At 61.0% G+C, this 12,268-nt stretch overlaps 1 protein-coding gene across 1 annotated transcript; it reads right to left on the reverse strand.

Moving 5' to 3' along the window:
• Positions 1-7: 7 nt before the first annotated feature.
• OGFOD3 (2-oxoglutarate and iron dependent oxygenase domain containing 3) lies at positions 8-12,081 on the reverse strand. Its single transcript, XM_090290699.1, has 9 exons — positions 11,891-12,081; positions 9,847-10,064; positions 6,920-6,995; positions 6,006-6,048; positions 3,920-3,984; positions 3,297-3,353; positions 2,736-2,889; positions 1,705-1,828; positions 8-246 (listed from the first exon to the last, which is right to left on the reverse strand). The coding sequence occupies exons 1-9, from the start codon at positions 11,962-11,964 to the stop codon at positions 110-112; spliced, it is 948 nt and encodes a 315-aa protein (XP_090146825.1). The 5' UTR covers positions 11,965-12,081; the 3' UTR covers positions 8-109.
• Between the last annotated feature and the right edge of the window lie 187 nt (positions 12,082-12,268).

Genomic DNA, 12,268 nt, shown 5'->3' on the forward strand with positions numbered 1-12,268 from the left:
CAGGAGGTGAAAGCTGGTTCCCTTCATTTACTCACAGATGAAATGGCTGAAACAGCCGCCTATCGAAACCCAGGTGATGCACCAGGTGCGCCGCGTGGGGCCTGCTTCCCTACGCGAGGGCGGGGTCTGCGATGCCGTGGGCGGGGTTGCAGGTGAAGGCGATGGTGACGGCGTAGCGGGTGCCCCAGTGCACCTTCTCCACGCGGTGCAGGTTCTCGGACCCCGAGGTGAAGAAGGACACCCGACCTGGGCGCGACGGAAAGAAGAGCACGTGACCCACACTGCGTGTGGCCTTCAGAACCTGCGTTCCTAACCAGCCGACACCGCCCACCGGGTGACGGGAGGGATCCTCCCACCCCAGGGGCCGCTGATGCAGAGGCAGGCACCCGAGCGTCTGGGCGCTGGCAGGCAGGACGGCCAGCAGGCAGGACGTGGGCACCCTGGGGCCTGGCGGGGCACTGGGAGCTCCTTGTGGGCAGGGCAGGGGGCGACGTGGGGAGGAGGATTCCTGACATCCCCTGGGGTCTCTCGGGGCCGGGCTCTCGGACCAGGAGGAGATCATGGGCAGACCGGGAGCAGCCCCTCTGTGCAGCGACCCAGGCCCGCTCAGGGCACACAGACTCCGACGTGTCCGCAGCTGCGCGGACTCCCTCACTATGAAGCGCCCAGCGGTCAGAAAAAGGTGCTTCTGGCTTCCTGTTCTTTACTGAACAACTACGCGGTCATCACTCACGTCTGTAAAGTGGGAGTCAGCCTGGCAAGTCAGTGGCCCAAAGCATGACACTAGCTCAGCTCCGAACCCAGCGCATCCTCCTCCTCCTCAGTGAAAGGGTCCCTGCACGCCCCCGAAAACACACCCATGTCACATCCAGCCTCAGCACCAAAAGCCTCTCTGGCTCTTGGTCCATTAACTTCTTGGAAGCCACAAGATGTCAACTTGAAGCAAAAATACCCTGGTGGGGGTGCCCTGGCCAGTGTGGCTCAGTGGGTTGGGCATCATCCCATAAACCAAAAGGTTGTGGGTTTGATCCCTGGTCGGGTGCGTACAAGAGGCAACTGATGATGCTTCTCTCCCTCCCCCCCGCCCCCCCCAAATCAACAAGCATGTCTTCAGGTGAGGATTAAAAACAGACACCCTGGGGGCACCAATACAGCAGGCTTGGACTGTCCACACCCTGCAGTCCAAGGGAAGGGTGGCCCTGCCCCCTGCTCTGAAAGAGAGGAGTGTCTGTCCACCTGGGGCCGCCCAGGATGGTCTAGGAAAACGGTGAGACTTGCTGGGGCCTTTCGTGATACAGAGGTTCTGCTCAGGTACTTACTGGGCTTAACATGCCCCTGAGGAAGCCCCCAGGGACACCACGCACTCCCCGCCCCAGGACCTGGGCTCCCCTCCCCCACAGGGCAGCCCTGTGTCCCCACGGTCCTGGCCACCAGGGTGGGGAGGCAGGCCCTGGAGCTCCGTCCTGGACTGACATTCTCAGGTCTGGGGCACTCCCTCATCTCAAGCCGCTGAGTCCCACTGGGGAGGGTCAGGGCAGGGGCGCAGTTCACCCAGTGCGGGGTGCAGTGGCAGGCGCGCCCCAGGCTGGGGAGGCTCGGACCGCTCTGAGGTGACAGCAGAGCCAGAGGGCACACCTGCCTCAGCCTCTGAGGCCCTCCTGCCTCGGCCTGGCCACGCCCACCAGCGCCACCTGCGCGTCCCACCTGCTCTGGGCTCCACCGTCTTGTTGGCCCCCTCCTCCATGAACACGAATCGCCCCCCACCGAAGTCCTCCAGGTAGTCGGAGAGGTACAGCAGCGAGGTATAGTCGAAGGAGCCGTAGGTCACCTGCAGGCAAAATGGGGTGCTGTCGCCCCTGGATCTCAGAGCCCCGCACCTGCCCCTCCCGCGTGGGCGTCACAGACAAGGCCTCTTGCGCTTTCTCAGCTGTGGAGGCACCTTGGTGGCGCCCAGTGTCTGGTTCTGCCTGGGATTCCCGTGTAGCCACGAGGCCCAGGCCGTGTGTATGGAACCCATGCCGAGGAGCCCACGCTGCAGGGAGTCCTGGATGGCGGCCGCGCTGCCCGCCTGTCCGCCTGCCCGCAGGCCCCACCTCCCACGCCGGCACAGGGCCAGGGCGGCAATGAGGAGTTTCTGCGCTTTCTCCAGCTTTTTAGAAAGTTGTGCTGAGCCCTGACCGGTGTGGCTGAGTGGTCAGGCGTTGTCCTGCGAAGTGAAAGGTCGCCGGTTTGATTCCCGGTCAGGGCACCTGCCTGGGTTGTGGGTTTGGTCCCCAGTCGGGGCACAAATGAGAGACAACCCATAGATGTTTCTCTCCCTCTCTTTTTCCCTCCCTTCCCCTCTCTTTAAAACTGAATAAATAAAACCTTTAAGAGATTGTGGTGAAACACGCATACCACAACTTACACTGTCGCCGTGAGCAGGTGCGCAGCCCAGTGGCGTGAGGCGCTGTCACCCCCATCATCTCCAGAACTTTGTCACCATTCCCGGTGGAACCTCTGTCCCCATGAAACTCCATCCCTGCCCCTCCCCCAGCTGGAGCCCACCCTCCCGCTCTCTGTCTCTGAGGCCCAACTCCCTTGGGGACCCACAGTGAATCCACAGCATCTGTCCTTGGGGGTCTGGCACTCTTCACGGGGACGCTCTTTCGGAAGACAGTGTGGGCAGTCAGAGCAGGGGACGGGTGAGGCCTGGGCGTGGACCACCGGATGCCCGCCGGCGGCTGGGGGCTCACCTTGTCCACGTGTGCGTGCCAGTACTCATCATGTGCTGTCCGGGCCTCCGTGCTGTTGATGCGGGAGAAGAATGTGGGCTTCGTAAGGTACAGCGAGGAGGCGCTGATGCCAAAAGCCTGGGCAACAGTGAGCTGAACCTTCTGCCGTACGTCCCTGTGAGAGGACGCAGGCATCACCCTTAGCCATGCAGCCTCAGAGGGAACGCCCCGGGGAAGGCTACGCAGGCGGCAGGAAGGCCGGAAGATGGCCACGCATGCGATATCCATTGGGTGTGTGCCGCGTGACGTGGAGCCGGCCTGGCCGTTGCAGGGCCCAGGGGCTGCCGGGCTCAGCAGGGCTGGTCTGTCGCCTGCCTCGCACGGGCCGCTGCTGCCTGGTCTGGACCTTGATGGGGCCACTGGTGGGTGTGAGCATCGAGCTGGACCCACAGAGGCGGGGCTGCCCTGAGCCTCTTAAGTGTTTCAGGTCCAGGTCGCTGCCGGCCCTGCCTACGAGAGGCCAGGCGGAGGGCTCAGAGCTCCCAGTCCTCCCAAGCCCACCGCCCTCCTGCCCCTCCTCACCGGTATAACTGGAAGTCCTCTTCTGAGAAGATGTTTTCTATTTTATCCCCAAAGTATCTGTGAAAAAGTATTAACAAAGGAAGATTTTATTAATTTTTCCTTTAAATCCAGTCTTCCCTGCAGGTAACCCACAGGTCCCTGAAAACTGGCTGGTCCTGTAGTTGGAGCTGATTGGTTTCTACAGGGACACCCGAGGGACGAAGGGGAGGGGGGGTGGGAGGTCAGGACTCCCCAGCAGACTGAGGGTGTGGTGCCCGAGGCCGGGAGAGTCTGGGCTTCCCCAGGCCCCAGGGGATGGTCACAGTCCCTCAGACCCACCAGCTCCCACGGCTCATGGGGGCCGGCCTGCATCTTCTCTCCTGCTCTCCCTTGGCTCCGTCCCTCTGCCCTGAGCAGGTCCCAGCTTCCCGAGAAGCCCGGGTGCGGCTGGGCTGCTCTGGGCTTGGGGAGCAGGGATGCTGTTCTCTTAGAAAGGTCACACCCTCTGGTCCTCGCATGGCCCACCTCCCCGTGCACGTGTGCAGTTTATCCAACACATGAGGCCACGCTGATGCAAGCCTCACTCGGTGCCCTGGCCAGAAGCCGCTCAGCTGCGAGTTCCCATCCCGGCCAAGGGCTCTCACCTGTACAGGTTCACGAAGTGCTTCCCGACAGACAGGGCGCCCGAGTGCAAGTCCAAGATGGACGCCTGCAAAAAACATTTGCGGAGCAGAGCTGAGGGGTGCGCAATGTCCACAGTGACCAGCCACAAGACATGAGTGGCCGAGATCCATCCTAGCACTGCGAGCTGGGCTCAAGAGCACTGGGCCCGGGTGTGCAGCACGGAGCCCGCTTCCTGCTGCCCGAGAGCAGACTGGGGTCTCGCTCTGAAAACATCCCCGACAGCCCCTCTGTGACTCATGCACCCCAATCGCCAGGCCCTCTCACCCCCGCGGCACGTGACAACCTGCTCCTGATTAAAGGGCCCACTGGGTAATTCTGACACTCACGCAACTGTCATCTCATCAGCACGATAAACACACCTGTCCCCCACATTTCCTTGCGCCCCTCGGTGGTCCCTCCCTCCTGCTTCTCTCCGCCTGCCCCGCCCCCAGCACTGCGGTGCCTCCTGCTCCATTTTCCAGCGTTTTTGGTCAGTGAACTCTTCCATTCACTGCGCTTCAGATACTCACACTCAGCACAGCCACCCTGCTGCTCGCCCCTGCGACCCACGCGTCCACGACCCCTTCTCCTTACAGCCGAGAGACCCCCAGGTTGGGCCCCTCGGTGTGCTGCTCACCTGCACGTGGGCGTGTCCTCTTATGCGAACGCCAAGTAGTGGAGCTACTGGCTCCCAACTGTCTAATGAATCGTAAAGTGTCTCCACCTGTCCCTGCTGCAGCTGCGGGTCCTCCCCCTGGTCCCGGGGGGGGGGGGGAGGGCAGGGCTGCCAGCCAGGGGGGCCCTCTGCCTTTCCCCACTAATGCAGCCCCCAGCCAGGGGGCCGCGGGAACCTCATCTGCCCTTTAAAAACATAACCGAACTTCAAGGCATCACACAGGGTTATTCGCTGCAAGACGATTTCCGCAGTGTGTGCTGAGCAAAGAGAAACCTGAGCCCACACGCGAACAGGCTTTTGATAAACATCCCCCCGAACTGAACCAAACTGGAATAAAAGGGGAGCTTCATTTCCAGAACTCAAGAGAAAGGACCGTAGAATAAAGTCAGGCAGATAATCACAGAAATAGAGAAATTCCAGCCATGTCTGTGAACGGAATCTTCCTGAGAGTTTCCACATGCACATTGGTTCAGGCCCACGTGGTGACTATAAGGAGTCTTCCCACGGGTCTACATTCCAGGCAGAGATCCCGGTTCAAAAAACCACACGAGAACTCAAGACAACGAGAGCCGAGCGCAGGGCGCGCACAGGACGGCTCGGGCAGCAGGAGGGCGGCAGGAGCCCTGCCTCAGTCCCTGTGGCTGCTGTAGCCAACCGCCACCAACCAGGGGCTTGAACCAGCGGCAGTTCCCCTCACACTCTGGGGGCAGAGGTCAGAGACTGAGGGGTCACAGGGCTGCTCCCCCAAAGGCTCCAGGGGTCCTTCCTTGCATCTTCCAGCCTCTGGTGGCCCGGGAGCCCGTCGGCGTGTGGCTGCATCCACTTCCCTGCCTGTCATCACATGGCTCCTCCTCTGTCTCAGACCTGCCCCTGATGTCCTCTCGCAAGAACACTTGTCATTGGATTTCGGGCCCCAGCCACGTAATCCAGGATGATCTCATCTCAAGACCCTTAACTTAATAACATCTGCAAAACCCCTTTCCCAGTAAGGTCCGTTCACAGTTTCGGGTGGGCCGCTGGCCCCCGCACTTCCTGCAGGGGTCTGGGGGCCTCTGGCTTTGCCGGTGTGTTCTCACTGCCCCTCTGTTTCCAGGGCTGTCTGGACTCGCCTCCTGCACCCCCCCCCCCCATCAGCCCCTGCCTGGGACCCCACCCCTGGCCCTGCAGTCTGAAATGCACGTGTGACCTGCAGCTGGCTGCCATGACATGCCCTGAGGACAGGATGTGCTCCTGCCCACTGAGCGGCTGCGGGTGGTACCCCCGGGACCCCCAGCACCTGTCCATGTGGCTCGTGGGGGCACCCAAGGGCCCTGCACATCCACTGTGCGTCCTCCCCCTTGGAAGCTAATGGAGTAACGAGGAAACGGAAGCAGGAATCACAGGTGACTCACCCCTCCGTCAGATCCTCCCAGGGAGAGCCCCTTCTCTGCTATGCTGTGGAAGGAAAAGATGGTCTGAAGCCAGGTTTGTTAATTGTCTCATCTGGGCAGATACGCACCCCACGATTAAGGCAACGTGAGATGTAAGCGCAGGTTTAGGCCATAGGACTCAGCCCCCAACATCCCACCATCTTACTGCCAACACAGGACACAGCTGTCTTGCCGTCAGGATGTGACGGCCAGGAGCTTTGAAGCTGCCCAGGAAGCTTCCCGCGGGAGGGTCGACCCCTAAGACCAGTGCCCCTGCCCACCCCAGGGAGCCGGCAGTGTTGTCTGGGAATAGGAACATGGCGCACTGGGACTCTCAGCCTGGCGTGTGGCAGACATCAATGACATCACCCACAGCTTGGGGGTGGCCCGCTCCGCTGGGCACTCGCTTCCCAAGACATTCTGTGTCTGAGCAGCTCATCGGAAAATCTAAGCTGTAAGGTCCTGTGTTTAAACCGTCACCCAGGAAAACTCCAGCTGCTTCCGAGTAAGACTTCCTGCCCCATGTGAGTCACTGAGTGGCCGAGGAGTTAATCCCCACCCAGCTTCGGGGGAGATGGAACCAGGACCTAGTGACCACCTGCTGTGGGTGAACACTTCACCTGACCTCCCCAACGGGTCGGAGCCACGTCCCCTAGAGGGAGCCCGGCTCTGGAAGGTCCCAGCTCTGGAAGGTTCCGTCAGCAGCTGCCTCTCAGGAGGCAGCAGCCTCTCCCCCTGGCAATTGGACAAGCCCACCCTTGTGTTGGAAGCACACGGGGAATTCCTGGGAAATTCTAAGTGACTTGTCAAAGCCATCTTTTTATTAGTAATTGTCTGCTTCCCCGCCAGCCCCACAGTGTGCTTGCTCATGACAGAAGCCGGGAGCTGCGCTGTACCTGCGAATCCGCCGGGCCTCGTCCCTGGTGATGACGGAGTCGGAGACACCCCGGCCGCACCTGGTCGGGGAGCAGCCTGGAGAGAGAGGAGCCAGGGTGGGAGGCAGCCGCCAAGGGTGAGCCCTGAACACAGCGCCTGGGGGTGGGCCTCTCGGGGTGGCAGGACTGGGTGGGATGGGGCCTGGCCTTGCACAGGATTTGGGGCCCAGGTTTGGCAAATAAAATACGGGACACCTGGGTAGATTTGAGTTTCAGATAATCAAGGATGACTCTGAAGTAGGAGTGCGTCCCCTGCAGGACACATTCTCTCGGTGGGTGGCGTTGTTTCTGGTGCCTGGCGCCTGGGAAGCATCTGGAACTCGGCCCACAGCAGGCCCAGCGTCCCTAAGCAGCAACCAAAAGCCCCTCCTGCATGGCCACAGCAGTAGTGTGACCCCAGTCACTGTCCTCCCACCGCGGGGCCCCACACCCTCTCCTCCTCTGCCCTCGGTGCCTGGGACCTGCTGCTGCTCAGAGGCGGAGGCTGGAGAAGCTGGGTGGGGGGCCAGCGCCAGGGTGGGGGTGGGGGTGGTGGCGCCAGGACCAGGCGGAACATCGGAGACAAGGAGCCCTGCGACTCCCGTGCTTGGCGGGAGGGGCAGGCTGTCTCACGACACTACAGGACCATGGGACACGTCCTAGCCTATGAGGTGGAGCCTTGGGATGCTGGAGGACACGCTGGGCTGCCTGACCTCTGGCTTTTCACCTTGTATCCTCCTCCTGCCTGGAATGTGGGCTGGTGCCTGCAGGTAGAGTGAATGTCCTGGACCACCTGAGTCACACGCTGAGGGGGGGCCCTGAGGGGTGCAGATGGGCTCCGAGGGCACTGAGCTGGCCAGGGGCACCTTTCTCTGGACCTTGTCTTTGGGAAAATAAACTGCAACTTGAGGGTCATTGGAGAAGGGGTGCTTCAGTGCCACGGGGCTCCATCCAACCCCACCGACACAGGTGGTTTTTCAATTAAAAAAACAAAGCCAGGTGCATGCCCCCTAAACATGACAACACAGAAAGGTGGCAAGTACAGACATACACAGTGACAACCGAGGTCTGGGAGCCACGTCTATATCTACGATCGCGTTTGAGGACAAGAACATGGCAGGAGGAGAGGGGCGTGTCTCGTGAGGAAAGGAACAATTCCCCGGGAAGGCAAGGGCGGGGGGAGCACACTCAGTGACATCATCCTGCACTCGTAAGGCAGCCAACCTAGGAGCCTGCAGTAGCCCGGTGAGGAGCAGACTCAACGCCCCAGCCCCCGGTAACTGACGGACGGAGCGGCAGAAACCCGTGAGGATCACAGGGTTTGGACCCGGGGGATAGAGGACTCTGCGTGCAACCGTTAGAGAAAACACATCTTTCCAGGCACACGTGAGACATTAACAAAACAGTGGGTCGCAAAGCAAGTCTGAGCCGATAGCCAAGGATCTCTAGGATACGGATTATATCCTCTGCTACAACGCAATTAGGTTAGAAATCAGTTTTTTAAGACAGGAAGCAAAACCCCATGCATTTCAAAATTTTAAAACCCAGCAGCAACCCAGAGTGTTTCGTGGGAATAAGGTGGGAGTACAAGAGCATACATAGTTTGGGTGGCACACCCTGAGTTGTGAGTGGCTGACATCAGTACACACACGTGGGTGCACACTCCACGCACGTGCGGAGGCACGCACCACGTGGACACGCCCCCAGGGTCGCGGCGCCCGGCCCCACCAGGAGCCGCAGCAGGAAGAGCCCCCCTTGCTTTTTTCACCTAGGGGAGCGAAGGGCTGAGGAGGCAGGCCCAGAGGCTTTTTTTCTTATTGTGGCAAAATGTTCATAACACAAAGCCCGCTGCTTTAACCATTTTTCAGTTCAGTGCATTAAGCACATGCACACTGCTGTGCAGCCATCACTCCATCGCTCTCCAGAATTTGTCCCCTTCCCAAACTGACACCCCGTACCCATTCAACGCGGGCGCCGACCCTCCCGCATTCCCACTGCTCTTACTGTTGATAAATGATTAAATGGGCAGGAGGGAAACTTTCCTCCAGTTCTAACCACTGGAAAATATTTTCTTGAACACCGGGACTTCAGGGGGAAAAGCCACCTAAGACAGAGCGCCAACCACGGGCCGACTCCTTCGGGGGCGCGCATGGGACCAGCCCCGCGCCGCGCCGCGCCCCGCGGTCCATCCTGTCAAGTCCTCTCGTGCGCATCCCCACGGTGCCCCCTGGTGGAAGGACTTGGCCTCCCGCCTTGAATTCTGCCTGTAAAACCCGTCGCGCCGGCTGGGTTTCTCAAATGGAGACAGCATCCAGGGAGCAGGGATCGAGCTGGAAAGTACAGGGGACACTCCGAGGGTGGGGGGTCTCCAGTGGCCTGGGCCATCACCCCGCCGAGTCTCCGCGCTCTCCAGGGCGCTGAACATGCCCTCTGCCTCCCCTCTCAGGGCGACGGATGCCAGGACTGGACACACATCCACGTGGGAGAAGGATGTCCCTTGTTGCAATATTTTGCAATATTTTCTGCAGTGACAACATTCTAAGACACTGTCCACAGCCAATGCTTTTCCTGGTTTCAAGTTTCTAATCCCTCCCTTTCCAATTGTTACATCCGTCCAGGCGAATCATCTCCTTCATCAGTCGGCGCCCACAGTGAGGGCACCTCAGTGAAACGCTGGCCACGGCCTCGAAGGATATGGACGGGCCTGCTTTGTGCAGGGCCCAAAACACCTGCACTTCCAGGCCCAGGTGTGAGCTAACACACCTGGGGTCAGGGGAAGGTTGTCTGCCATGCCCCCCACCCCCCGCACTTTTAATCTGCTCCCACTGTGGCAAAAGACATGCATGTCAAAGGCGCTACATTTCACGCTAACTTGTTGCTCTGTCCTGGGTGACCGTGGCACTGCCTACCTTCAAACTTCCGGTGACTGCTATAGTCCTCGGAGCAGGGCACCTCGACGAACCTGCCAGGCAGGACCTCACCGCGGTGAGCCAGGACCTCCGTGACACCGTCATCGCTCCCCAGGCTGCCCCAGAGCAGAAGTGCAGCAAGTGTGGCACAGGTCCCCAGTACAGTGGCTCTCAGCCACTTCTTCCACGCCTCCCGTGGCGCCCGGGCACTCTTCACGCTGAGGACAGAAAACGCAGCCACGGTCACCCACGTGCAGTGTGTGTGCTGAAAAGGCAGGCCACGCCCACACTTGGTTCCTCCCTTGGCCTGTCCTCACAGCTACTGTCAATCAATGCGGAAGCACCTGCCAGATGGGGAGGATACAAGGGTGGGGTGGGGGTGGGAAACGTGTCCCTCCACGCACCAGGCAGGGCTCACTGTGCCCCTCGTAGGCGACAGGGAGAGCTGCCACCAGACAGCTGGTTTTGGGAGTCCTGCCAGAGAGCCTGTGGTGCTGCTCCGGTGGCCTGCATCTGAAAATGACCACCCCACCCCATGCATGTGCCCCGGTGTGCACGCACATGCACTCACACACATACATCCTGAACTAAGTTAGATGTGACTCACACCCACTGAACTAGAGCTGCCAGCCAGCCAGAAAGAGGAAACACACAAAACAGAGAAGATATGCAAACGAGACACTTTCCGTACGACCGAGGCTCACTGAGTGGCTCACTCCGCCCATGCAGAAGGTGCGTGGGTGCCTGTGTGTGTTTGTAGTACATATTTGCACACATCTGTGTACATGCACACGTTTGCACGTGTGTGTAACTGAGCAGCTGTGTGCTCTGTTGTCTAGGAAAGATCTGGAGGCTGCAGAGCTTGATGAACTGGCAGAAAGTGAGGAAAAAGGCAGGGCATCGCTTCGTGGAGGTGCGGGCGCCTTGTTTCTTCAAGAACATAATCAATTCCTGGAAAGCAGGACACTTGCCTTCTACTTGTATGAGTCTCTCACACCTCACACTGATAAGTCAATAATTCCAATTAAATAAACCCCAAGGTGGGCACAGCGCAGCCAGACCATGTCCGGTGAATACATTTTGATTTAAACAGTGTTTATAGATGCCTGGGGGTCTGCTCAGCCCACAAAGACCCGCCACTCATAGAACTGCTGTCCGGCCTCCAGCCCGGTCGGTCTGCACCATTAGACTGGGGTGGACCATGACTCCAGTGAGCCTGTCATTTCTCTTCACCGAGAATTCAGATCAGGCAGGGGGAGCGCCCGCCCTCCTCGGCAGCAGGAGGCTGAAACCCCGACTTCTGCGCGCAGAGCTGTCTGTGGGCCCCACATCTTGGGACAGCCTGGCTGCTGAGAAAGAAAGGGACAGAGTGGAGCAGGAGGTGCAGAGGGAGGGAGAGTGAAGAAACAGCCTGTCCGGCCAGAAGTGGACGCGACGCTCCCCGCAGAGTCTCTTCAAAAGAAGCAGTTTGGGGTAAGATGCGAAAACAGGAGGAGGCTGCTCTTTCCGGTCCTGGACCAGGGTCCTGGCCCATGGGGCAAGCACCGCAAGACGGTGAGTTGGCCTGGGATGATCAAAGCGCGTCCGGGCTCCAAGACCTTCCGGCAGAATCCCTTCGAAGGCGGCGTGAAGAGACGGCCACATTCATTCATAGGGCCAGCCCACCGCAGCCCGCCTGTGCACAGCGCCCCGGAAAGCACGCGGGGACCAGACGGTGGGGCCTTGGGGCCCCCGGACTCCTGGGGAGCCCCGCCATGGAGCCTTCTGGACACACGGGTACGGAAACCAGGGAAGATTTCGGGCGGGAGCCCCTCTTCCACCCCATGACCCAGCCTAACGGGCTCCGAGTCCCAGCAGGCTCCTTGGCCCGAGGGCGCCGGTGGGGGCGGGACTCTGCAGGCCACACCCACGCTGCAGCCCCGCCCCCCGCAGGGCCACGCCCCCGGCCCCGGGCGGGCCTCGTGCACAGGACCGCCACGCTTCGGCCACGCCCACGCCCCGGCCCGCCAGCCCCGAGCTTGCGCCCACCCGCGCTGCCTCTCACCTGCCCCGGCGCCTGCGCTCGACCGCCCCGCAGCCCTCGGGCGCCTTGGGCGTGCCTCTCCGCTGCGGCGCCATCGGCCAGCTCGCCGCGGAGCCGGGCCGAACGCGGGAGCCGCCCGAGCCGGGACGAGCTTCGCGAGAGGGAGCGCGAGGCTGGCGCGGCCGGAGACGCGGAGCGACTCGTTCGGCCGCCAACTCCGCGGCTGGCGGCCAGACCCGAGCAATCGCAGGCCGAGCGCGACGGACTGAGCGCGCGCCCGGCCGCCGCACACCCCGCCCGCGTCCTCCGCTCCCCCTGCCCCTCTGGGAACCGGCCGAGCTCCAAGCCCAGGTCTGGCGCGCGTCCTCGCCGCGTCGCAGATCCTCCCGGGGCCCTCCG

This window comes from Furipterus horrens, unplaced genomic scaffold, assembly GCF_987537825.1.
Source record: "Furipterus horrens unplaced genomic scaffold, mFurHor1.1.pri manual_scaffold_11, whole genome shotgun sequence".
NCBI lineage: Eukaryota > Metazoa > Chordata > Mammalia > Chiroptera > Furipteridae > Furipterus > Furipterus horrens.

Excerpts from the sequence above, each read along its gene's own strand:
- OGFOD3 (XM_090290699.1), bottom strand. The coding sequence starts at position 11,964 with ATGGCGCCGCAGCGGAGAGGCACGCCCAAGGCGCCCGAGGGCTGCGGG. Across the intron at positions 10,065-11,890 it reads GAGCGCAGGCGCCGGGGCAG|CGTGAAGAGTGCCCGGGCGC; the intron begins GTGAGAGGCAGC and ends TTCTGTCCTCAG. Across the intron at positions 3,985-6,005 it reads TGGGAGGATCTGACGGAGGG|GCGTCCATCTTGGACTTGCA; the intron begins GTGAGTCACCTG and ends TGTTTTTTGCAG.